Here is a 25,072-nt window from a genome sequence, read left to right on the forward strand (position 1 = left end):
CGACTGCGCTTCAGTTTTCTCCTCTTTTGTGTGTGTTTTTCACTGTGCATCTGTACCGACTTGCTCTGTTTACTGTTCTAAGAATGCTCAACCTCGTTTTAAAAGTGGTAAGTGGAATTCGGTGGCATAAAAAGCTGTCTCACTTAAAAACCATGTCCAAGTTATGGTGATTCAACATAGTTATTAAGTACCATTGCAATTATTAATTGGTTATTCTAAGCTTTTATTTTTGTGCCACAGAATTTCATGTGCATGCAGAAAAATATAATCTTTTTTAGAATTTCAGCATCTTAGAAAAATGTGGAAAAAGGTAGTACATTCGATCTTTCTTTCTGATTAGTGTATGTGTGTGCCATTGTTTAGAGCTATCAAGAAAAGAAAATGTTGGGTCAGATCCCACCTTTTTCTTCGAGCCAACACAAAACTTTCGACAGCCAATTAAGTAACTTCTTTATCTTGGGTCCACTTTCTAATGGCAGAAAACATGCTGCAAATGGCTTAATTTTTGTCTTTTGCAAATCGCCTTCGATTCGCAAAAAATTGGGTGTCAAAATATTTCCGCGGAAGTGCCAAATCTTGTGAAACAAACGTGTTGGCTGGCTCTTGCTTCCTCGGAATCTGTAAGTGAAGTAAAACTTGGTTTTAAAGCTATGGCATGACTGCCGTGAATAGTGTGAAACTGTGATCAGCTTGCAAATAAAAGAATGGCCTAATTTGGGAAATCGCCCTGGTACGGCATAAATGTAATTTTCACTGTTGTACTGTAACATCCCTCCCATTTCAACAAATTGCTGCTTTACATTTCACAAGGTGGGTGCAGAGGTACAGTACATTCACGATAGCTCACTTGCCTTCTTTGACGGAGAGCAGTTCCCCATCATTAAATGTGCTCATGCTGTCTAGGCTAGGCAGATATAATGCGCCAATTAAGGTCATATCTACAAAACAACCTGGCCATGCGACTTGTTGTCACTAGGTGATTTAGCGAGATGGACAGAAGTTGAGGAATGCCAGAAATTCCCAGCGCAACTGCCATCAACCATTGCCAGTGGTCACCTGTTGACCCTCCAAGATCGATGCGAAAAATGAAAATGTCTGTGCGTTGAAATTTTGGTCGAAGCTGGTTGAAATTAGTCTTTGGGCCCTCCACTATGCCTCAGAGTGAAAAATGTAGCTTTGGTGCATAAAACAGACTGATTTGAATTTTTTATTCTATCTGACTACTCCATTCAGTCTCGTTGTGGTGTCACGCAGAATTGGTTGCATAGGCATCAGCAAGTGCTGCTGGGCGGCCATTGGCTGGCACAGCCTAGTGACATGTCGCCGCATGTGCGCACTGTGAGCGTAGCAGCAGTGCAGTTTGCTGGTATCTTCATTTGCCACTTGCGCTAAATACATCGCATATGGCTGTTCAGAGGGCCTTTCATTGCTGTTCTGTGTATCTTGCACAGTACATGGATATCACCTCAAAAGTGCAAGCATAAATGGATTTTTTAATGCATATACATCTTTTGCCTACACCTTTCCCCCTCCGTTTACAAGCATGCCATTAGTCTATGGGTGCCGTAAATGCCCCGTTGTTACGAGGTTGACATAAGGTCTATTGTTTGATTTCAGCTTCATAAAGCGGCTTCAGTTCCTACCGCCAAGAAGACTACGGCTGTCATGGCCATCATGTTCTTGCTGACTCTTAACTTTGCACCTTTTAGGTAAGCCTGTATTAGATCTCTCTACTTTACTTTGGATGCAAGGGGGGGGGGGGGGGGGATTTTCTTGTAGTCTGCAAGCACTAAGTCGTCAGCTACAGAAAAAGTTTGCATGTGCTTAAACCTTGTGTATTCCATGTTCACGGAGTAGCAGTACCCACAATGGGGTATTGGACAGAGGTATGCAGAACAATGCTTTATGCAAAATCTTATGAACTCAATCAACTTTGGTAAGGTCAACCACAAAAATCTGTGCGCCCACTCTGAACTGTAGCACAGTGTTACACACACAGACCAAGTTGCACACGCCCGCAGAGGTGTACTGGGCACAGCTTTATAAGCTGGGCTGTATGTGAGTCTGAGGAACGACATGTTGCAGAGGACGAGAAAGATCCTGTTGGGCTCGCTTGATGGCACAAGTGAACCAGACGAGTCTTGCTTGCATACATAAATTGAATCTCCATTAGATCATGACATAATTTGGTTTGCTGTCATTTGTTTGCTTGCACAAATGAACACCACACACCTAGCTAGCTGTCAGTTCTGACTGTGTACAGTAACACCTTACTTGAACTGCGTAATTATATTGTTACTTATTATTAGCGGTGTGCAAATAGCGATATTTGAGTTTGAAGTGAATGCGAAGGGAATAATGATTTTGCTTCTAGTTGTGAATCGATGCAAATAGTATTTTTGAGTTGAAGTGAATATTTAGCAATTCCCAATAAGAGAACTGAAACTTGCAATTTTTCAAGCATGCTTCAAGCCTCTGGAAAAATAAAAGGCTCGTTTAAAAGGGTTTGCAAAATTTTTCTGCAGGTTTATTTATGGTATTATAGTATGGGGCAGCTTTTGTTTTATGTGGTGACCCGCCACGGTGGCTCAGTGGCTAATACCCCTGTCAGACGGGCACTTTCAATCGCAATTGAGTTGATCCGGATCGAGGTCGATCCGAATCGGGCCGCTGCTACATGGCAGTTTCAAACGCGATCGAGCTCGGTCCCGCTCAAACTCAATCCTGGTTTCTCAAACTCGATCGAACGAAAGCGGCGATACTCTCGTCCCCGCTCAGCAATGGCACAGAAGGTTACAACTTCAACTAATGCCGCAAATTGTGTCAAATAACTTGACCGAAATAAGCGTTGGGTAACATTTACATAGTTACGCATACCTACGACCGCGCGAAGTTACCAGACGCTGGCCTTAAGTACATTGTTAACACCATCTGGCGTACACGAGCGCAACCGGTGCAACTTCTCGATCGCGATTGAAACGGGCCGTGTAGCAGCGGCAGTGCGTCGAGCGCGCTCGAAAATTCGATCGCGATTCACTTCAATCACGATTGAAAGTGCCCATGTGACAGGGGTATAAGGTGTTGCACTGCTGAGCACGAGGTTGCGGGTTTGATTCCTGGCCGCGGCGGTCGCTTTTCTGATGGAGGCGAAAAGCAAAAATGCCCGTGTGTACGAGATTTCGGCGCACGTTAAAGATCCCCAGGAGGTCAAAATTAATCCGGAGCCCTCCATTACGGCGCGCCTCATCGCCTGCGTTGCGTCGGCGCGTTAAACCCTACAATAAATCAATGTTTTATGTGGTGACCTTAACCTGGGTGTTCCAGTGTTAGGGCAATGAATGTATATATTCTGCCAAGCTGTGTTTAACAGGCTTGAATGTTCATGTCAATTCTAGAAAGTAAACTCGGAGTAAAGGGCTTATGCAACGTGGGAAATATTTCTCTTATTTTAGAAACCTCGCAGCCATGCCCTAGTGGAGTGGTGGCATCATCCCAGTGGCACATGCTCGCGGGTTCCTTTTAGTACTAACAATGCAGAGGTTTTTTTTTTTTTTTTTTTTTTTTTTTTCTCTCCATTACGAGGGAGTTCACACCTGAGTGGTACCAGGTTATCAGGATGCCCAAAGAGGAGCATGAGGGTGTAGTTTGCCTAATGTCAAGGAGATGCGAGAGGCTCCTAAGCAGCATCGTGGAAGAGCCTGTCCCCGCTAGCGGAGGCAATAGCGGCATATGTTTGTGTCAATCGATCGCAGGTGCTCAAAGTGCAGTACACCAAATGCCCGACCAGTTAAGACTCGTGAGAAAGAATATATATTTGGTGCACCGTCAAGAATCTTAAATACGGGCTCTGCACAGGGCAGTTCAAGTCTAATGTAAATGTATAGAGTTGGACTAAAATTGGCACGAGCTTGGCAAGCTCGCCATTTTCCTGGTGTCCTATATGGAATACGAAGAGAAGTAAAAGGGAACATTGCAGGTTTAAAAAGGATCAGCTTTGCGCATCATTTGACCATAAAACTGGGGATTTGTCGAAAGACTATGGCAGTACACATCTAGGCTTTCTTAGAGAGTGCTGACCAGGGCAGCTTTAGTGAGACCACATTTTCAGGATGCCAAAAGAAAAGCACCAGAGCGGAGCTGGCCTAATGCTAAGGGGATAGGAGGGGCTTCTAAGCACCCTTGCCTTGCCCTTTAATTGCAAGTCACTGGTGCATTGAGGAAATGCCTGACACCACTAGCGGAGGCAGTCGGTGCATCTTTGCGGTGGTTGATTGCAGACGCTCTAAGTGCAATTCACCAAGTGCCCAATTAGTTCACTTGTTGCAAAGAATATATTTTTGGTTCGTTTTTAGCGGGGCATTTATGGCTTTCAACAAGGCATAATATTATGCAGCAGAGTTCCTTGTGGCAAAAAAAATTCAGGATTTTCAAATATATAGCCATTCGATTCAAACCAAAATCCAATATTGTTTTGTTTGCTTCAATATTCAATCATTTCAAATATTGGCACACCCCTACTTATTATTCATTTCAGATGTCTTTTTCTTGTAATGATGTAGCAAATTTCAGGGTCAGCTGAACTGTATTTCTGATGAGCTTATAATAAATTAAGCAGTCTTCATTCGTATGTCATAGTTGTGTCTCGGCATAACACTTGACCTACCAAATAGTTCTTGTGCGACCATGTAAAGAGAATGTATAAGTGTTCACCCACTGTTGTGGCTCAGTGGCTGAGGCAGTATGCTGCTGAGCCCGAGAATGGGGGTTCGATTGGAGCCACTGTGGCTGTTTTGGTGATGAAGGCAAAAAATGAAAATGCCGTTGTCGAAATTTTGGCGTACGTTACACAGGCAGTCTGAATTGATGTGTAGTCCTTTACTCCAGCATACCTTTTCTAAAGCCCACGTACAGTTTTCATGCGTAAAGCTCCAAAATCTGACTGAAAATATTTGGGATTCAGCTCTGTAGCTTTGTGATAAAATCAAATTTTCAGTTTTGCTTTTTTTCAGAAACTGTCACGAAATTGGCTGTCTATACCTGCATCTTGCTTTCTTACTTTCTGACTCTGTTATGATTGAGCCCAATTGCCTAATGCCCATGGAACATCCAGAATGCTGTAATGCTTCACTTGCTATCTTGTTGACAAGAAAACAAAAAGGCCTCATGGCAGCAAGGTGGCAGTTTCCTTTCTTGCATAAGGACAAACGGGAATTACCCTATTTTGCATTTAGGGGGTTGTAGTTGAGAGAGCTCTTCAGAGGAACATGAACTTGCATGCACTGAGTGCAGCTAACTTTCACCAAAGGAATTTGTGCTTGATTCAGATGCAGGCATTCCTGATATGTGTAGTCAGATGCTTTCCTTATCTTGCATGCAGTTTCTCGAGTGCCATCTGATGGCATTTGTATTCCCAGGGCAGAGCTGTCACCATTAGAATGTGTGGCATAGGGGTGTAGGGGTTATGTCCTCGCTTTCTAATACAGGGGGAGCAAGTTCGAGTTGAGCGCTTGCCTGTTTCTTTCTTAGTTGTTGTATTTTTTTGTTATTTTTATTGTTTTGGTTCTTTAAATTAGTTTTTATGTATCTAAATTATTGTTAATTTTGGTTTTGTTTGGTTAGGTTAGTTAGGTTAGGTTAGTAACTCTAGCGCGGCCAGACGCACTTCAATGGAATGCTTGTAGTGTTGTCAGACGGTGGTCTAGGCATAGTGCACCGTGCAAGCTCAGGCCGTACTGAAAGCTTCTAGCATGCACTGCTTGTACTATTACTGCATGGTGCCTGAAGTCTGGCACAGGGTTGTTTCCTCTCTCTCTTCTCCAATTTCTTCCCACTCTGGGCCTTCTGCTTCTTATTGAGCGAGGTAGGTGTGGTGTTACATCTGTGATGCTTTCCCTCTTGCAAGCCTGCTGTCCCGCGGCCCACTGGCAGGCAGTGGCGGGAAGCAGGAGTTGTACCCGGCAGCAGCGCAGAACCACCGGTTGGGGCGTCACCTGCTCTGGTCGTCCCAGTCGGGGCTGCCGGACGACGGGGGCAACTTTGTCCCGGACCTGCAGCCACCGGTTCCCGAGTCTCCTGGCGACCTCCCAGCCGCGGGTAGTGAGGCGGAACCTTCATCGGCTGAATTCCTGGGGGCCCTGGACGCTCAAAGTGGGGGACGCAACGGATCTGTCAAGTGCCCTTCTGACGTCAATCAGACGGAGTCTCTCAGGTGATCTTGCATGCCCACCGAGAGCCCTCTCAATTTGCTAGCTTTTTAGGTTACCGTTTGTGGCTGCAAGCAACCGCCATAAATGTGTTTCCATCTGCTTGTGATTTGCTGCCTCCAAGAGGCTTGCCTCTTTCCTTTCGAAGCTGTCTCGCAGAGCTTGGTGCGGTCATTATAAGCTTATTTCACATCAAAGTTACGTGATGCAGGCGCCCTGCAGAAAAAGCTAGTGCAATGCCAGTTTGACAAGGCCACAGGAGCAGCCATTACACTAACACACAATTCAGGAACATGTTAGAACGTACAAAACTTTAATTTGACTTTTCCTAGGTCTGCTGCTTTCATAAGAAAAAGATGGTTAAATGGTGGAGTTTTCTTCATGCAAAATGAATTAAATCAAAGTCCACAAGCCACCCACCTGATGTCCATAATCCAAATTTCCAAAGTCCGCTTCAACTCAAGCCAAAGTCCAAAGCCAGCACCCGCGCTACAAACCCAAAGGAAATGCTGTGCGCCCTGAGTGCAATGATAGCGCAATTGGATAGACGCCAGTTTCATAACGCGAGGGTCCCAGGTGCGATTCCAACCATGGGAGCGTTTTTTGTTTCCAATTGGGTGCCCATTAGGATTATGTTTTCGTTCCCCCCGCTACTGACCCCACATCCCTCGGACCTTTGGAGTGGCCCAATGGTTAGGTTGCTGGTTTCACGGCGTGCAGGTCCTGGGTTTGATTCCCGGGACCTGCCTAACCACGTTTCTTTTCTTGAGGCGCACACTCCCAGCGCCTGCTCGTCGGCCCCTTGCATCCTCGCCACTTTCCCTCGCACTTCTTGGCCTTGCATTTTCCCCTCTCCGCTTCACCGATGATAATTTCCTGTTAACGATCCATGATGATAGAAGAAAGCTTGAACAGCTCCACTGCTAAAAACATGCCGTCATTTAAAGTCGCAAAGAGCTCTTCTTTGCACATTGCGCCTGCATCTTGCACTCGAAATTGGGATGTCTCAAAATTAGGGATACAGGAATTAAAGATTCAAATTTACATCAAGTAATGGTGATCAAACAATTTAGTATCGAGTTTGTATTTGTAGATCGTATTTGTTTAGGAATAATTGTAACTTCAGATAAGGGTGCTTCTCTCAACTGAATTTACTGCAGCCAAATCCCACTATGAAGAAATTTATGGGGTTCTCAAAAAGGTTTGTTGTGGTGAAACTTCATTGTGGTAAAAATGACAGAAAGGAACGAGGGAAGCAAACTCCCGCAGCTATTTTCACAATGGAAGCTTATTTTGTGGAAATGCGCACTTATGTACAAAAATCTTATCTTGATTGGTGAGGCAAAGTATGCCAGTGAATAAAGGCTCGAGTAAACACGGCAGCTTCTCGTCTGCAAGTTTTATCATTTTTTAAATTTGGTAGGAGCAGAAAGGATTAGTGTGGACTCAAGGAGTCCCTTGTACAGGCTGCATGCAACCTTTGCAAATTGGTAATAACATACCCACACCCACCAAAAAATAATTATCTCCTGTGTGCGTTTTTCTTAAGTTCTTCGAAAAAATTTTCTATTTCTGTGACATATTGTGCTGTTGGTGTTTTCATTCTGTGCAAAAAGATAAACCCTGAAAGCCTTCTTTTATTTTGGCATTGGATGTTTTTGCGGGCTGGGCACACTCTGACGCTACGCACGTTTGAATTCGAATACTTATGGTAATCACTTTGTGACACTGTTTATTCACCTTCCTTTGACAGAAGTGGCGTTCAGCAATTGGCACTTCCTGGTCAGCTGCACGAAGCTGCTAAATGATTGGCAGTCCATGATCACCTGCATAGCAATGCTGTCTTCACCGCTTCTATATAAATGGTTCTCGAAATATTTCTTTTTCTTAATAGCAAAATTTCTTTTTTCCTTTCCTCTGCATGCGGGAGGCTCAACTGCACCGCACTTGAGCTGCGTGGTGCAGCCAGTGTGTCTGCGGCCTAGTTTTCACTCATGCGTGCACAAGTAACGATCGGGAACGGGAGGGACCGAGGGCACTGAGCAGAGCATGTTGTAACCAAGAGGAAATGAGACGAGTGCATTGAGTAGACCGCAAATAAACTACAGTGAATGGCGAGCAGAACAGGGGTCTATATTACTTTGTAGAATCAACTCTCTAGTAGCTGTGGCATCAGTCTATACTATGGTGGCTGTACCATCTGTTTAGCCCTCGGAAGGCTCCCCTGATGCCATATTTTTGTTTGCATTATTTACCCACGAGTGTGGTGTATAGTTAGGCAACAAATGCAGTTATATGCACCCGTCTGCACTGCTTAATCGAGTGTTCGTTTAGATTATCTCACCTTAGTTGATTTAATCCCATGTTGACCCGACCCCTGCTCCTGAAAAGTGCTGTTTTGTATTTCTACGTGAGCTTTGTCCGAGCTTGGACTGCGCTGGTATTCAAGGAACTTTTGTAGTGTACACAGGGCTATGGGGCTCTTAGTTACGCAGGCAGAAATTGGTTGCTTTAAGGGGACACCTGGAAGAGCTGGTATATTCACTGGGCTAAGTTGCACCAAGTTTAACGGCTGGTAGAACCAGCACAATTTAGTGCTGAGAACTAGGAGTAGCGAACTGAAAGGCCAGGTGCGCACAGCAGCAGTTTCTCCATGTTTGAATGGAGTGCTTTCTTGTTACAAGATGAGTGGGCACTCTGCAGTCTCTGCATTCCAAGCTTCTTCCTGCTGCCTTTCAGCATTCAGCTCCTCTGTGCCACTGCTTGTGTAACCCATTACGACATCCAAACGCACCACCCTTCCCCCAACCCGCTTTACCCGAGGCCACTGAAAGAAGGCACTGCTTTGGGGTGCAGGCTGCAAAGCCAGCTGCGTGGCTGGGCCCACCATGTGGAGCACATGAACATGCGGCTGACGGAGCACCGCAAGAAGCCGCCCCCGAAACAGCGGCCGCCGGTGCAGCGGCCTCGACTCCATACCGTGCTCAGTGCTCAGTACACGGACGACGGTGTCTATGCCGACAAGTGGTGCGCAGACTCTTCTGTTTTGCCTTTCACTGCAAGTCTTAAGCTGAAGCTGTGCAAAATTGGTTGATCAACTTGACCACCCAACCACTCTTACTTTTGGAGGAAAAGCATATGCATTTTTGAAGAATGACATTTCTCATTGAGCTGAGGGAGATGTGCTAGCTCTCTGCTGCATATGATGAAGCTTTAAATTTGCTTGAAATGTCTCTGGATTTTTTGAACAGTGGAACCCTGATAATACGACTTTCAAGGGACCGTGCAAAAGCGGTGGAAAACCGGGGAGGTCGTATGACCAGGGTGCAGGTAAATGCCGGCCTAGTAGATAGTCTCACACAACAGGTGGGCTAAGAACTTATTTAAATGACTATATTTCGCATGTTTTCATGTTATTTGCGAACCTTTAGCTAAAAACCCTAGTTTATAAAAGAAAAAAGCAAGCACCTATTTTGTGCCCTCCCCTCCCCTCCACAGCGTCCGAGCTGGCCTGCCCCCCCCCCCCCCCTCTCTTGCAGTCCAGCGCTATTTATAGCCCACCAGCCCCCGATCCTCGCACGCGCGAGGTAATGCTGACGTGGTTGAGCAAATTGAAAATTGAGAGGGGAAAAGGTGAGAGCATGGAGCTGCCAAGGCCAAGCGAAACGAACGATAGTACCAGGTGATGATGGAAAAAAAAGGCCGCGAAGAAAGGAGCGAAGCGACAACACGGCTTTGAAAGACACTGAGAAGCCGAGAGCGTCGTGAAAGGAAGAAACTTGGATCGAGCAGGCGAAGAAAGCGGGTGTTCAGTCATCGCCGTGGGGTTGCATCATATGTTTCCACGTTCGTGGGCTCGGTGGGAGCTTCAGATTCATTGTCTGCCGGCCACCTGGACTTGACTTCTCGCAGTTGGCGTGTTGGCGTTCTGCTGCCGCATGGGGTCACCGAAGGTTAACTTCCGCTGGCGAGTACCCGTCTGCGTGCTTGCGTCTCTTCAGCAAGTGGTCGGGCCTGCCTGCAGACCTTTGCACATCAGGCAGCGTCAAATGGAGGTTCAGAATAAAAAAAAGGTCGAAAGGAGGCGGTGAAGCAGTGTAAAAAAATTGGAAAAACGCCGGTTTATACCTGCCAGGGTCCGTCGTATGAAGCGGACCGCAAATGCTATCAGCGGGGTTCCACTGTAGCTTGAAAACTTCAAAAACATGTTGGGGGTGAGGAAAGGATCAAGTAATACATATTACTTAACACAAAATTAATCTACAAACTACTTAACTTCTATAATCCGTTCCTGTCTGTTTTAAAGCACGTGATAACGTGTGTCCATCGGGGTGGCTTAGTGGCTAAAGTGTCGTACTGCTGGGCACAAGATTGCGGGTTCGATTCGTGCTTGTGGGGGCTTGTTCAAAATATTGTCTTATGTGGGATCTGTTGGTGGTTCAAATTAACCCTGTAGCCCTTTGCTACAGCGCACCTCATAGCCAAAATGGAGCTTCAGGGCATAAAATCTTGGTGCTAATTTGAAACAAAAAGAAAGTGAAAGCACGCAGTGCACATAAGAAAGTTTGCGTTGACACCAATTAAAAAAAGGTCGTCAGAAGAAAGCTATAGTGCAGGGAGTTCTGTTATAGTGTTGAACAATCTGGTGTGCTGTTATGTGTACTCCAAATTCATTTCTTATGGCACCTAATTGAAGGGGCAGACTGGTCTTAGAGCTATTTTTTTTATTTACCAACCAATTTTTATGAAACTGCACAGCATTATGGAGTTTTTTTGTGCTAATTTCAAATCTGCAATTAGATTTTTTGCAAGTTGATTATATTTTTAGATAATTAATGATTAATTGCCATTATTTTCGGTCGCAATCACAAAATAACCACTCCATACAGGATGACGATTACCCTGTGGCTAGGCAGACGAATGACTGAAGAATGCAGTGTTGAAAGAATTTTTATTTAGCTATTTTTGGTCATTTTACAACACACTGAGCTTCACTCCTCCCGCGCTCTGCCAGAAATAGCTCACAGGTGATGTCAGTTGAACTCAATGATAATCTTCTGAAGCCTCCACTTGAAAATTTGTTTTCAACATTGTATTCTCCACTCATTTAGGTATAAAAAGCACAGTTGTACCTGCTCTGGGTGCCGAGATATCGGGGTGAAATGCTAGCTTAGCGTTGCAAGAAAAGTGCTGTTTCACCATCAAATTCTGCACAAACTGAGCTGCAGAGTGCATTTTAAAATGCTGTTTACAATAAGATATGGTGCCTTATGATGAGAAAATTTGCTGACTTATAGAAAAATAGCCAGGGATGCCACAAATGCCATTTTCCAGAAAACAATTTTTTTGACCATTTTTTTGGCCCCAAAGACCAATCTGCCCCCGAATAAAGTTGATCTCAACTGATTGATGATTTCGAACCCTGATATTGTGCACACGGCACTTCTCAAAACCAATCAAAGGTTAGCGCAAAACCAATCAAAGGTTAGCTTAGAAAATGGGCTTTCATAATGAGTTGAAATTGATTGATTGTGTAACGCGCTGACGCAACACAGGCGATGAGGCGCGCCGAAGTGGAGGGCTCCGGATTAATTTTGACCACCTGGGGATCTTTATCGTGCGCCGAAATCTCGTACACACGGGCGTTTTTGCTTTTCGCCTCCATCAGAAAAGCGGCCGCCGCGGCCGGGAATCGAACCCGCGACCTCGTGCAATGAGTTGAAATTACCTTTACTGTGAAAGTAAGATTTCTTATGCAAAGTTGCAGCTACTAAAGTGAAGAAATAGGCAAAATGAAATGTAGAAAAAAGATTTAAAAACATACCACTCATGGAAACATATCTGCATTTGATTTTTGTGGTTGGGGCTCCGACAGTTAATCAGAAGACAACGTCGAATAGTCCGATTTCAGCTTAGACGACCGTAATGGGTAGCGCAGCTGAAAACATTGACAGCATGAGTAGCTGTGGCTTTTTGTTCTGATTGAATTCCGTATTTGCGTGGTTCTAACGCGCCCCCGATTGTAATGCGCGGGTAAAATCGCGCAGGAAAATTCGAAAAAATAATTTGACACTGAGTGTTCTGGGCAGATGAAAAAGACATGACACCGCACACCTGGAAGGAGGACATTTTATTTGGCATGTCCAGCTGTGGAAGCCAAATCACAAGATTGTTTATCCAGCTGCTGCTGGAGATAAAGTTATAGCGGGGAACATTGAAGCTGTTTGCGATTTCAAGTGCCTTGATCTTCATAATTTTAGGCGTGACGGGCTAATTGTAGGAGCACAAAAAAACGTGCAACAGCTGACCAAGGTATGCGGCGTGCCATGGAGGAGTTAGTGCGCCGAAATTCACTCACGTGGTGTTTACGGATTGTTTTTTTTGGATTGAGTTGGATTTTGGGGGGACTTCGTGTCCGTTCCATATGGCAATGCTGCTGGCTGCTTTAAAGCCTACTTCGGTTATAAGCCCGATTGTAACGTGCACAAAAATATTAGGCTACCTTTTAGCAAAAAAGGGTGCGCGTTAGAATCGTGAAAATACGGTATTCCCCGTGGATATCTCTGAATATTTCATGAACTGCATTGTCACTACTCATTGCAGTAGTCTTTTGGTGTTTGATTGTTTGGCGAGAAATAAAAGGAGTAATTTTTTGATCAATTATTTTTTGCATGTTTGAGTGCAATGGTCAGTTGAAACCATGATGACAATTATTTTTTGCCCGTTTGAGTGCAGTGGTCAGTTGAAACCATGATGAACCAGTTATTGTTCTTGTGGATCGGAACTAGGACCGAGTGCCGATTTTCTCAGGATGATCCAAAGACGTGCCTGGAATCTGAAGACCATTGCACCACTGGTGTGCGCACCGCTGGGGCTAAATCTTTTTTTTTTTCCCCTGATGAATATTCCTGATACGCATTATCACTAACATGTAGTCGTGATATTTTATGTTTTTGAGATGCATTCACTTTTTTTCCATCAGTTTTGTGAGTCACCACAAAAATTTCGATTTTGCTAGTTTTCATGTTTGAGCTGTTTTTTAATGTGTTTTTATTGGCAAGAATCATTCGGAGGAAAATCATGTACATTTTAAAGTGGTGCAATATAGGTTCATTATTTGCAGAAAAAATGATTTTGGTATGTTAAGGAGAGTGAGTAAAACTTTAAGTTGGTTTATATTGTCTAGTGAAATCATATTAAACAATGTCAGATGCACACAAGAGGCAGATCATACAGGCACTACTTCAACTAACTTTATTCTGAAATCATGTTAGTGAATACCCTATGTACGCCAGTCACAGGGCATGTGGTATTATTGTGTGGTTTCAGGATGTAGTGCAAGTAGTGCCTGTACTAGCCACCTCCTTTTGTGTGTGTACCTTCAACCATGGGCCTTTGCTTCTTGCAAGCATCTTTGTTCTGTGACTACATTTCCCCCCGTACTCTTGATGCTACGCATTGTGCATTCGTAATTGCAGTTTTCTAGGACGTTATAAAACGCCACTGTTTTCAATTGCAGGGAGACTGACGGTCGTGGCCAGAACTACTTCCAGTTATACCAGGCATTGCGCCGAAGCTACGAGCAACTCTACGAAGCCATCCAGAGGAAAGACGACACCTTCTACTTCGTCTCATTCTCTGGGGTAGGCAGCTCGCCCTCTAAGTGTTAAGGCTAGGAAAGGCTGAAAGCAGGGCAGCAAGCGGTTTGTGATGGCAGTGGACTTCATTGCATGTTAAAACTTCTGGGAATCCATTGGAAAATTCCACTGGCTGATCTTGGGCAAATTTTTTGCTTCACAGCAGGTTATTCACTGGCCATCCCAGGTGAATGAGCTGTGTGGCAAAGGGCTTTGCTTTTTTGTTCGGGTGAGAAAGGTCTCATTAAGTGGGAATCAATTGTGATTTACTGGTTTATGTGGGTTTTCTGTCGCTCTACATGGAATCATTTTTGGCAGATTCTATTGCCACAGTAAATCGACCAGTATTCGCCATAATTCACAACCTTCTAGTGAAATGTATCTTATGAACCCGGTCTCACCTGATATATTTTTTTGCCAGTTTCAAAAATGCATTGGGTGATTCCTCGTTCTAAACAAGAAATTCTGCTATTTGGAGAAATATATCTGCTCTCACTGTAGCCTGAGGCAAAATTCTGGTTACGAGGAAGATTGGCACCCAATGAAGAGCAAATATGCCACATGGAGAATCAAATTACAATGTCTAAGCTGTGCTTACTCTGGTAAGAGCATACAGAACCAGCTTGCTGGTTAATTTTGCCTCCCTACTAGGAGGTAATCCTTAGAATATTACCAGAGACCAAGGTGACTGGATTCAGCTTGTGGAACAAGCAGAGAAGCCATCCCAAAACAAGTCCATGTAACAGGTGCAGTGTCAGTTTTAAAAGAAACCCAGCACAAGCGGAAACCATTAATTAGAAATTAAGAATGAGTGCCAGTGCTTGCTTTCACCAAAATTGGTGAAAGCAAGTACTGGAACTTATTCATTTGAATACGCATGAGGTATAGGACTGTTTAACCTTTAAGAAGGGTGAAATCAAAGCTGCTAAAATATTAATTAGGATGATTGACTGTAAGGAACAGAAGTGATTGGGTATTCAAGCACGCGCAAACTCTAGTGCAGACGCCATTTACTGGTCCTGGAGCAGTCTTTGGCAACTGGTAGCTAGTCGGGAGATGTGCTGTCACATGCTGCAACACCTATTTTTGATCGTGTTCTTAGTTGTCCGAGTTCAGTGCCCCAACTTTAGCCAACATCCTTCACCTTTTTGCGTTTTTGATGAGGGATGTGCGTAAAAATTCAATCCCAGTGCACCCTACAGGTGTACGATCAAAAATTACAGCAGTCTGTTGCATTCATGAGAGCATTAATTACTAATTCATGCAGCTATTGATGCAGCTGTCAGTCGTGGCATGATGAAAATTTCAACATGTTGAACTGCAGAGTTCAGCAACTTCTTTTTGTACTGTTACCGATTCTCTGGTGTAGACTGCTTATGAGCAAAGGTTTGTGCCTGAAAAGAAACAATGCTGAATATTTATTCAAATTAAAATCAAACCCAAATTTCTGAAAGATTGTTTGAGAGCTAGGAATATTTTTTTCTGGTTTACAACATTAAAAAGTATCACTCAGTTTTTCCTTGCGAAATTACAGCATTATAAAGCTCTGAAACAAAAGGACCCCACTTATATGCCAATTGCTGCTTTGGCATGTCCAATTTAAAATTGACCACTTCGTTGGAGGGTGCACTGGGGTTGAAAGCTTTATACTAGAAGTTTGGGGTGCACCAAGTTATTAAGATGGTGACATGGAGTTTAAAGGGACACTGAAGGGATTTGTAAATATTGCGGGATTACTAGCGCAAATTTTAGTCCGGAGTCCATAGGCTATGTTTCGACCATTCTGAGCGCGTTTACACGAATTTATTTAGTTGAAAAAATCAATTCGAAAATGCTGTCTTCCTCTCTGCATCCTCACCCATTTTCTGTGGCGTTTTCGTGTGACGTCAGGAGGAGATGACTTGGCTTGACTGAGCTACTGCACGGCTCGCCGACCTTCCGGCAGAGCCAATCGGCCCAGCATTTATTCCGCCGGCCGCCGGCGGGTCGTCGCAATTCGTTCGCCCAGTTGAAACGAAGCCACGACACGTTTGTGAATGGAAGAATGTGTGCCTTTCTTTACTTTGTTAGTTTGTACACTGTATCTAGCTCCAAGTCAAGGTCGCTCTACATAAGCGCTGCACAAGTGCACGTGCGACGCTTCGCTGACTGGTGCGCTAGTAGGAAAATCTGAGGCCACTTGAAGGCGGGAAAAGAGTCAGCGAAGTTAATATAGGTACTAAGAAAATAAAACCAACTGATACTTTTACCGTACAGCGTAAAACTAGGGAGCATGAAGCACTTTTTTGCGCTGGGAGAACAAGCACAGCGGTCAGCAGCATGACCACTCATCTGCGAACGCTTTTCTGTCTAAGAAATGCAATTGCTAGACGTGAGATATTGTGGAAATTTGGGGGACGCCTACTGCACAAGCGCTATACAACAAATAGTCACCTAAGCTGCTTGAAATGCTAAAACTAAATAAAAGCGTAAACTGGTTATACAATTATACACCTTATATTTCCAATGCTGGCAGCACTGGCCCGTTGCTGAGTGGTCTGGAGTGCTAGGTATACAGTTTTGCAAGTCACAAGTTCGAATCCCCAAGAATACATTGTTTTTTTTTTTTTTTTTTTTTTGTAAGTTGACTTTCTCGTTTTCGGCCTATGTTTTCTATACTGAGTTCACCATTTTTGGGCCGTAGCGTTCACTGCTCCACGAACTAGTTCGCAGAACGTGCGCAGACTGACACTGACGCGCTAGCCAGTTCTCGTTGGCGTGCTGTGGCCATAAGCACCGACTGCTTTCGGGCAGTGGGCACAGGCCAGAATCAACAGACACTTGGCCTAGTGCGAACATGCTTTTTACGATACAGGCATGCGAGGCAAGCTCCAAATATGGGGGAAAAGCGCATGGCATTTGAGCGTCTGCGGTGACGCGGAGGGCGTTCATCCACTGCGTAGGCCTCGGCCAGTGATTGCTACAATTCCAAGCCGTTCTGAGAGGCTTATCTTGGGCATTTTACAGCCGACAACATGGCAGAAGCGCGGTACGATGATTACTGAGATATTGAGAATGCCCATCCAACGATGCCGTTGGATGTCAAGCATGTTGTTTTACAGTACCGAAACCGAAACTTGTTTGAATGCTTACCTTGGACATCGTCCAATCAAGGTGCATCTCCTTCCGTCGTCACAGCCGTAAGTTGGTGCGGCCGCCGCAGACCGCGCATGGCAGTTTTTCTTCTTTCGTGCTTTATAAAATAATTACTGACTTATCAACCGGATAAACAATGAAAAGTGTGTTAATTTGAGCCAGTCTATGCAGTGCAAGCAAAACCGAGGGCTTGACAAATTCACTTCAGTGTCCCTTTAAAATAAAATGGAAAGGCACCGTGGGTAGTATTTAAGTTGCTGTGAAAGTGATGCAGGCATGCTTACATAGACACATCTCACTGACATGTTCAACAAGGGTTTTATAATGGGGTGAGCAGGCAGAATTGCCTGCAGGAAGTTCAATGGCATGTAGATTCCCTGTCAAGGCTCAAATTCTTTTCATCTGCCTATGTGCGGTGGAGATCTGAAGATTAAGTCAACCCTTGTTGCTTGTTTGCTTTCTCAGTGTGTTCTGCCAACATAGCTTGATGTGCAACCCTTTTGTTCACTCTTGCAGGATTATCTTCTTCTGTCTGCCAACTCCGAAAATAGGACTCGGATGCCCAGGATGTCACTCGTCATGCCTGCAGGAAAGTTCAATGGTGAGCATATTCAAGTGCTAGAAACGAGAAAAGTTTGCTCGTACTTAAGGTTTTGTGTTTCCGCATTTGTTGTATTTCCGCACTTTGAGCGCAAAAAAAAAAAAAATGCATTCGAGCACTTTTTGGACATTGTTAGCCTCAAATGGGTAGGTAAAATGTCGACCAGACTTGCAGCGAATTTCGTTAATGCGGGATCGCTTTTTAAAAACATTTCGTTGCCGTGAGATATGAAATACTGTGGGCTTCTATGGACATTCACCGGGGATCCGAAAATATTTTGTTGCCACGGGAATTTTGTACTTGTGGGATTTTGCTGTCGCGGGGTTTGACTGTATTCTAAAATTGTGAGCAATAACAGCGCAAATAGAAACTGGCTTTGCTGCAAGCCAAGCACACCCTCCTGACTTCACTGCACAGCATTGGTCCTCATTGTGGCATATGAGGATGAAGTCGCAGCTATGTGGCGAACCAAACGTGAATTTTGCGTAGAATTATGTAAGAACCTGGGTGCGGGAGGAAATTACTTTTCGCCGCGCTGGAAATCACTTATCGCTTCACTCATCTTTTGTACGCCAGAAAACATCGTGCATTGCCACGAAGGGGCCTCAGTGACCAGCCAATACGCCTCGAGCTTCGCGATCGCTGCGCCGCCTGCCGCCGCTTCTCCGCGGCGTTGACGGGATTTGCGCTGCGTGACTGATAGGGGCTCGTGCAGTGTTTTGGTTCTATTTCGCTTCTTTTCGCCTTTCCGCGCCCTAAAAAAACTTGTTACGGTGACGACTATAGGCAAAGAGTACGTTTAGGTCACTTAAAAAGCAGCTTCGTCTTCGTAGAGTATACGATAGCCTGCAAGAGCTACCCGGGGACGCGGTTCTGCGCGCTTCGTCGCCGCTCTTCCGGGCGTCGGCAACGGCAACAACATATCACCCATGTCACCTCCAAAACATCAGGCACAAATGGATTCTACTGACACCTCGTTTAGACCTGATACTGGCACAATGAGAGGTTGGCTTCATTTTGCAGCGTGGAAAACGAACGCGGCTTCGTTTCGCATATATACGCTGCAGCAAAATATGTTTCGCTGATGTGATTACCCAATCCCGGACAATAATTTATGCCTTTTATAAGAATATAAACCATACGAAAATGTAAAGTATATTCCAAGCCTGTGCGTCGTTAAACATGTGCCCACAAACGACATATAGCAAAAACCAAGGAAATGAAACCACAGAAAAATAAATGCTGTGCCAATGCGGGATTTAGAAACATAATAGCTCTAACGGAAATGAAAAAAAAAACAGTGCGGCTTCTGGCATGCTAAAGACGTTCGTCTAAACTTAAGCCAGGTAGGTTTCACTAGACCAACTATACGCGAAATGCACTGCTATTTCGCGAGAAATCGGTGAGGGGGCGGGGAGGGGGACGCCGTGTACAAATGCGGAGCGGAATCAAGCAATGAACGTTTTAGTAATCCCACACATAAATCTCGCGTTCACTTTCCTTTTGTTTTTCTACTTCAACAAAGAGCTGATCGTACGGCGGACGCAGTTTTGGAAGTATACAGGGTAGGCTGTTCAACAAGCGATGAAATGTGTCGTTGGAAGAGTGTGGTATGTGATAAGGCCCTCTGATTTCAGTTTCTGGTTTATTCTGCAGGCTCCCTGTGCCATATGACGATATTTCGAAGAAGCATTTAGTCGCGGACGCGGATTATATTGTAAGCCTGTCTCCGCGCTGCTCGGAGAGGATATATGTAGCAAATGAAGTTCTGCGGGCGCGCACCTCACGACAAGACGACTCTGTCGTGTGCTGATCCCCGAGTATAATTATGCATTATCCATACGTACTTTTGTTGAATATTCCCGAAATTAACACAGACTGGCTTGTAAGGTGGTGATCATATCTGAGGTATAATATTGGCAAACGTAACTGGTGTGCTGTCAGGTATGAGTGCTCCGTTGATTATGTATGCGCACAAAACCGATTTAAATCGTAGTGTATAGCCGTAGCATGAACATCTGAGGAACCGGTGGTTATGGAGACATGGCTATTGAATTCAGGTCAGTGTAACTACAATCGGCTCCATCATACTCGGGTTCCGCGACGCTGGCCTGTAGCACACACCTGGCGCTTATACACACCGAAAATACAACACTAAGATCGCGTCGGAAACAATTACTTTCTCGTAAACACACCCCATTTGCGAACAGGGCGACTGCTCCACACAAACATGAATTTCAAACGCCCACAAACGGTAAATCTCAGTCGTGAATGTGTCGTAAAAGCAGCGGCGGCACTGGGGAGCGGGGCGCGGACTCCCGCGCCTGCTTTCGAAACGGGCCGCTAGGGGGATTTCAGTGGCGCCCCTACAGGCCGCGCTCGAGGCGTATAGGAGAGCCAGAAGGGGCACAACTTCCAGCTTAGGGAGAGAACGATAGGAGGGGGCAAGCGGCAGCACAGTGCATCCTAGAAAAGTACGACCCTCAGCTTACTGAAATACGTTTATTTCCTGTTTTTGTGATAAATGCACGCATAAAAAACCTTGCGGCCGTGTGTACTTAGATGATCGTATTGGCGCAGTGCGGCGTATTGGGATTGCGTTTCACTGTCGCTTTGCTCGTCGAGTCACTCAAAAAAATATCTCCGTGTGGCTACCGCTTAACATTGCAGATTTTATTGAAATCGAGTAAGTGGGTCAAAGTTTAATCCTTCAGTTGAACACCCAATCCGTGGGGGAGGGGAGGTGTAGGCAATGGCTTTTGGCACAAACTCTTTTTTTTCAATTTAGCAGTGATGCCACTTTTGTGCCAGATGTGCCAAATTGCGCCAAACGAGAATTGCGCCATTCTGACAAATATCTACGAAATTGTGCCAAAGTGCTCCAAATTAATGGTTGTGGCTTTAGAGGGTGTCATTTTGCACTACTACCGCGATTTTAAAGGGGGTCTGGAGGCAATGAGGAAGTAAGGGGAGCTAACAAAAGACATCTAGTGACACTGTGGTCAGTCGGAGAGATAGCAGATGTAACGCGTAGTGGCATGTAGAGCCACTAGATAGCATTTAGGGGCTGTAGTGGCATGCACATGTTGCTTCCCTCTGGGCTGCCCTCACTGAAGGCTGTGAAATGACTCTTTACTACGGTTTTGCATGCGTGCCAACTGTAATGGGGTATGCTGCCATTGAGAAAAGTTGTTTATTTACAATGTACCCTCAAGTTCCGCTTCGGTGTCCGCGTTGGGCCGATGCTGCAGCACACTGCAAGCACTGTCCGTTTGCGCACTAAAACTGGCGAGGACTCCTTCGAGCTCTGATCTTACTCAGGAAAAGAACAAATATTGTGGCACATAAAAGTCAAAATGAAACATCCTGATGACTAAGTTAACCCTAATTGTGCCCCAGATGTACGTAACATGCCCACGCACAGTTGCGGGCTGGCACTGATTGTCACTGAGTAAACTTGGTCTTCCTGTCAGTAAGTTCATTTTTTTTGCTTGCCTTTCTTGTGACAGAAGGTGCCTTTGTCGGATTGACGCTGCCACATGTGAATTGTATACAGACGCCGAGCGGCAGTGCAGCATTCTCAACCAAGAGTACCGTTGCCTTTGAGGCTTGCGTTAAGCTGATCTTAAGCAGCTTGCTCCGGGGATTGAAAATCATTGAATGTTTTGTTTTGACGTACTTTCGTGACTGTCCCTGTAGTCGCGCCTTATCGCGGTGCTGGCATGGAAACCTCACGCACAAAGTGTTCATTATGCCGTCAGCATTGTGCGCACTCACTGCTGGTGCTGTGCTGTGATAAAGCGCTTGCTTGCACATTAATCAGCACTTGCGGAGTGATTTTTAATATTTCCCGCCTGTACGTAGGTTATAACTTAGCAGATATTGCCACGAACCATGCATTTGGTTTGTTTATTTGTGTTTTGTTTTTGCCGACCAGCTGCGTCGGGCTGTGTTATCTGGGTTATCCGTGGGCCAAGTGAAACGCGTGTTCCCTTCTTTATGCTGCACATGTTATTTGCTTTGATAGGAAGAGTGTTTTCGACTAGCATCACCAGCCTAGAATAATCTTCTTTGATCTACAGTGTTCTGGATGTAATTCGAGGGTTCGAGAAACACTCGCGCCAAGAGTCTACCTTTGTTGCTTGTTTGCTTTGCTTGTTTGCTTGCTTTCTTCGTGACATCTGGCCTGCAGAGGACCAGATGTCACGAAGCCGAAGACGACGCAGTGGTCTTCAAGAGAAAGAAGTTTATTGGAGCAAACTTGTGCTCCCCTAACAACTCAAAGAATGGCGGCAAAGCAGCAGTCAACAAAGTGACGTCGCAGGCAAGTGTCAGCGAATCGAATACCGTGGCGTCTCCTCTGCGGGCATTTATCTCTTGGCACGAGTGTTTCTCGAACCATCGAATTACATCCAGAACACTTAGTTGGAAGATTATTCTAAGCTGGTGACGTTAGTTTGAAACACTGTCCCTATCAAAGCAGATAGCACGTGCGGCATAAAAATGGAACACATGCTTCACTCGGCCCACAGATTACACCGATAACATGCCCGGCAAAAACAAAGCAAACAAGCCCAGTGCATGGTTCGCTGCATTATCATTACGCGTTCCTGAGGGCGCGGAGTAGTGGGGACAATAATTGTCCTGCGCAGAAATGTGAAAGGTGAGGCAGCGCGCTTCCCAGATTGTATTCAACATCCTGGGCACCTGCTTAGATAATGCTCGTATTAGCCCTGCTAACAACGTTGTGGCAGTGTGTGGTAGTGTCGGGTATCTGAGACTTCTTTATGAACAAAATTCTTTGCAGGCAGGATCATCACTTTTTTATTAATATTGCTGTTCTACTTTCGCTGTTGAAACCTAGCTATTTTAAATATTTAAATACAGCCTGTCCTGAAACCTTTAAAATAATAGAACTTTGTTTTCCAAACAGCTTCTTGATTGGAATTTTGTTTTGCATGATAGAGGTAATCTGTTTCATTCCTTTACTGTTTATTTTCTATATCTGTCTAGTGCTTTTCCCTGTTCCCTCTACCTCCTAAACAATCTAGTCCTGTAATTTTTCACAATATATGACTTCCCAAATATTTTGTTTCTGTTCACTAGTCTCCTTTCCTGTTCACTAGTCTCCTTCCCTGGTTAGCAAGTACCCTCCCACCCCAACCTTGCCTTCTATACCCTACAAACAAAATAAACTTTACGTTTGCAATATTAAATGGAATGGCTCTATGGCTAGGTTGCAGCACTCCTGTAGTTTCTTTACAAGTTATACTCCCGTGCCACATGTTGAAAATACCGAAATAGTACCTAAACATTTCTCAGAATTTATAATTGGAAAGTGTTCTGGTGTGCATTTCTTGTGGTACTTCAACAACCTCAAAAACTGATATTGGTTGCTCCAAACTGCGCCAAAATTGGCTCTTTGGGGCTCCAAACCACCCTAAAATAACTTTTTTGTGCTCCAAAACCTGCTCCAAATTATTGTTCATGAGAATTTGGCGGGCACACAGGAAATGGCATAATTTAAGAGTACAAGGTTTGGAACTCGAGGCAGTCATGTGCACCACATTGCTTTCTTCCGTGAACTCAGTCTTTCAAGCCATGCAACTTCCCCTAATTAACCTGTACCTTGAATTACTAATGTATTATACATGATTACGTGCAACCATGAAGATCCTATCAAGTGATGCGAAAGCGAAATGGCCCATGTGTTCGAGATTTCGGCGCACATTAAAAATCCCCAGGTGGTCAAAATTAATCCCGAGCTCTCCACCACGGCGTGCCTCATTGCCCGTGTAGTGTTGGCGCATTAAACCTCCATAATCAATCAAATCAACCTATCAAGTGCGCCAATGATTGGTGATAACCCATCTTGGAAAAGCAACAACGAGCTTCAGCCACTCTGGCGAATCCCTGAAAAGAAAGAGGCAGCAAGCGTGTGTGGCAGGAGCTGCATTCCAAATGCGTTGAGTGAAAGACTAAGACTGACGCTAGGCCTAGCCATGGTAGAGCTTGGAGCTGGACCTTTTGCCAGTTTAGGCAGTAAGGCCTCCTAACAGTGTGCACGTGCATGCGTGCGTGCATGGATCGCTTATGTACCTTGTGGGAGCCATAAAAATCCACACCTATGACCATAGTATGCACCAACCAAGACTACAGCTTGCCTCTGCAGGAAATCCTCAGGGCAGTGCTAACTATGTGCCACTTTGTGTGTTTTGATGAGCACACTGTGCATTTTTACGTACATCCTCAAATTTAAGGGGGGACACTGGTCTTGAAGACATTTTTGTTATTTTTGAACCAATCTCCTTGAAATTTGCCCATTAAGTGTGTTTTAACATCCTGAGCACAAATATGCAGTCAGTTTTCATCTATATAGTCTAAGTTCAGAGTTTTGCAACAGGTTATGTCATTCCATTTCGGGCAATTTTTTAATTATCTGCTTATGATGTACTTGAATAATTCTTGTTACTTTGTGCTCTCGAAGGACCAGGGAGTGCAACTATACCACAGCAGTAATTTTATCACTGTTTCTGCAATTGCTGTGAACTTATCAAATGTCAGATCATCAATTATCAATGTTTTCGTAAAACAAAATGCATAAAAAATTGTACTAGTACAAAGAAATTTTATATTTTTCTGGTTTTATTGCACTGTTAAGTTCTTAAGCTTTCCAATGCAGCAAGAATGACGCAAATCTGACCAGTACATCCCAAGATATTGTACCCGACAGTTGACCTCATGGGGAAAAAACTGGTTTTGAGAAAACAAGGCTTGAAGTTCGGAAATGCGGGGGAAAATGGCCATTTAGCCAACTTCAAATGGTGACAGCTTTGTAAATACAGTGTAGACCGCTTATAACGTATGTCGCGGGAGCCGCAAAAATCCGCACTATAAGCGGTACCGCACTATAACCAAAACACGCGCGAATTCAACCACATCGCCACCTATCTCTCAAGTCAACCTATATTTATCATCACTCAAACGCACAGCACTTAAAAACGAAGGCACGGTCTATATTTCGTGTTATTTTTAACATCAGCCGCTGCTGCAGGGCAAAAGCGCAGTCTCACAAACGGCGAGCGCGGCTTTAACTTCCGTTGTGTTTGTTTTGAGACCATGGGCCCTATTCTCGACTGCACAAATTGCCGGCAATTCAGGCAATTTTTCGGAAGTCTTTTCTGATTGGCTTTCAATTTTGGTCACGTGCTTCCGGTTGACAAAGCGGTTGTGTGTGCTGTCGTCATTTTGACGTTTCATGTCGTCTACGGACACCAGTTCTAAAGTTTGCCTTATTTCTCGTTACTTAAGGCGCATAATTCTTGGCCGGCAATGAAAAACCAGACTAAATGCAGCGGACTTGACAACGTAAGCCTGTCTTTGCTATTCAACAACAATACTGCTTGTAATACACACCCACTCTGTGATTGGCTGAGAAGGCGTGACGTAATTTAAACAGTTGGCGGGAACGGTTACGTCTTGCATTGGCAACTTCA

At 44.7% G+C, this 25,072-nt stretch overlaps 1 protein-coding gene across 2 annotated transcripts in view; it reads left to right on the forward strand.

Annotated features, from left to right (window-relative positions):
- The window catches only part of Atf6 (bZIP_ATF6 domain-containing protein ATf6), a 50,292-nt gene that overhangs the window by 18,592 nt on the left and 6,628 nt on the right, over positions 1-25,072 (forward strand). Inside the window, exons 8-12 of one of the 2 annotated variants that reach the window (XM_077675634.1) lie at positions 1,618-1,709; positions 5,903-6,208; positions 9,060-9,230; positions 13,723-13,846; positions 17,492-17,576. In XM_077675634.1, coding sequence (XP_077531760.1) covers positions 1,618-1,709; positions 5,903-6,208; positions 9,060-9,230; positions 13,723-13,846; positions 17,492-17,576 — 778 coding nt within the window. The remainder of the gene's footprint in view (positions 1-1,617; positions 1,710-5,902; positions 6,209-9,059; positions 9,231-13,722; positions 13,847-17,491; positions 17,577-25,072) is intronic. The other variant, XM_077675640.1, reaches the window with a different exon arrangement.

Source organism: Haemaphysalis longicornis, unplaced genomic scaffold (assembly GCF_048455015.1).
Source record: "Haemaphysalis longicornis isolate Haplotype H1 unplaced genomic scaffold, Haemaphysalis longicornis Haplotype H1 scaffold_1, whole genome shotgun sequence".
Taxonomy (NCBI): domain Eukaryota; kingdom Metazoa; phylum Arthropoda; class Arachnida; order Ixodida; family Ixodidae; genus Haemaphysalis; species Haemaphysalis longicornis.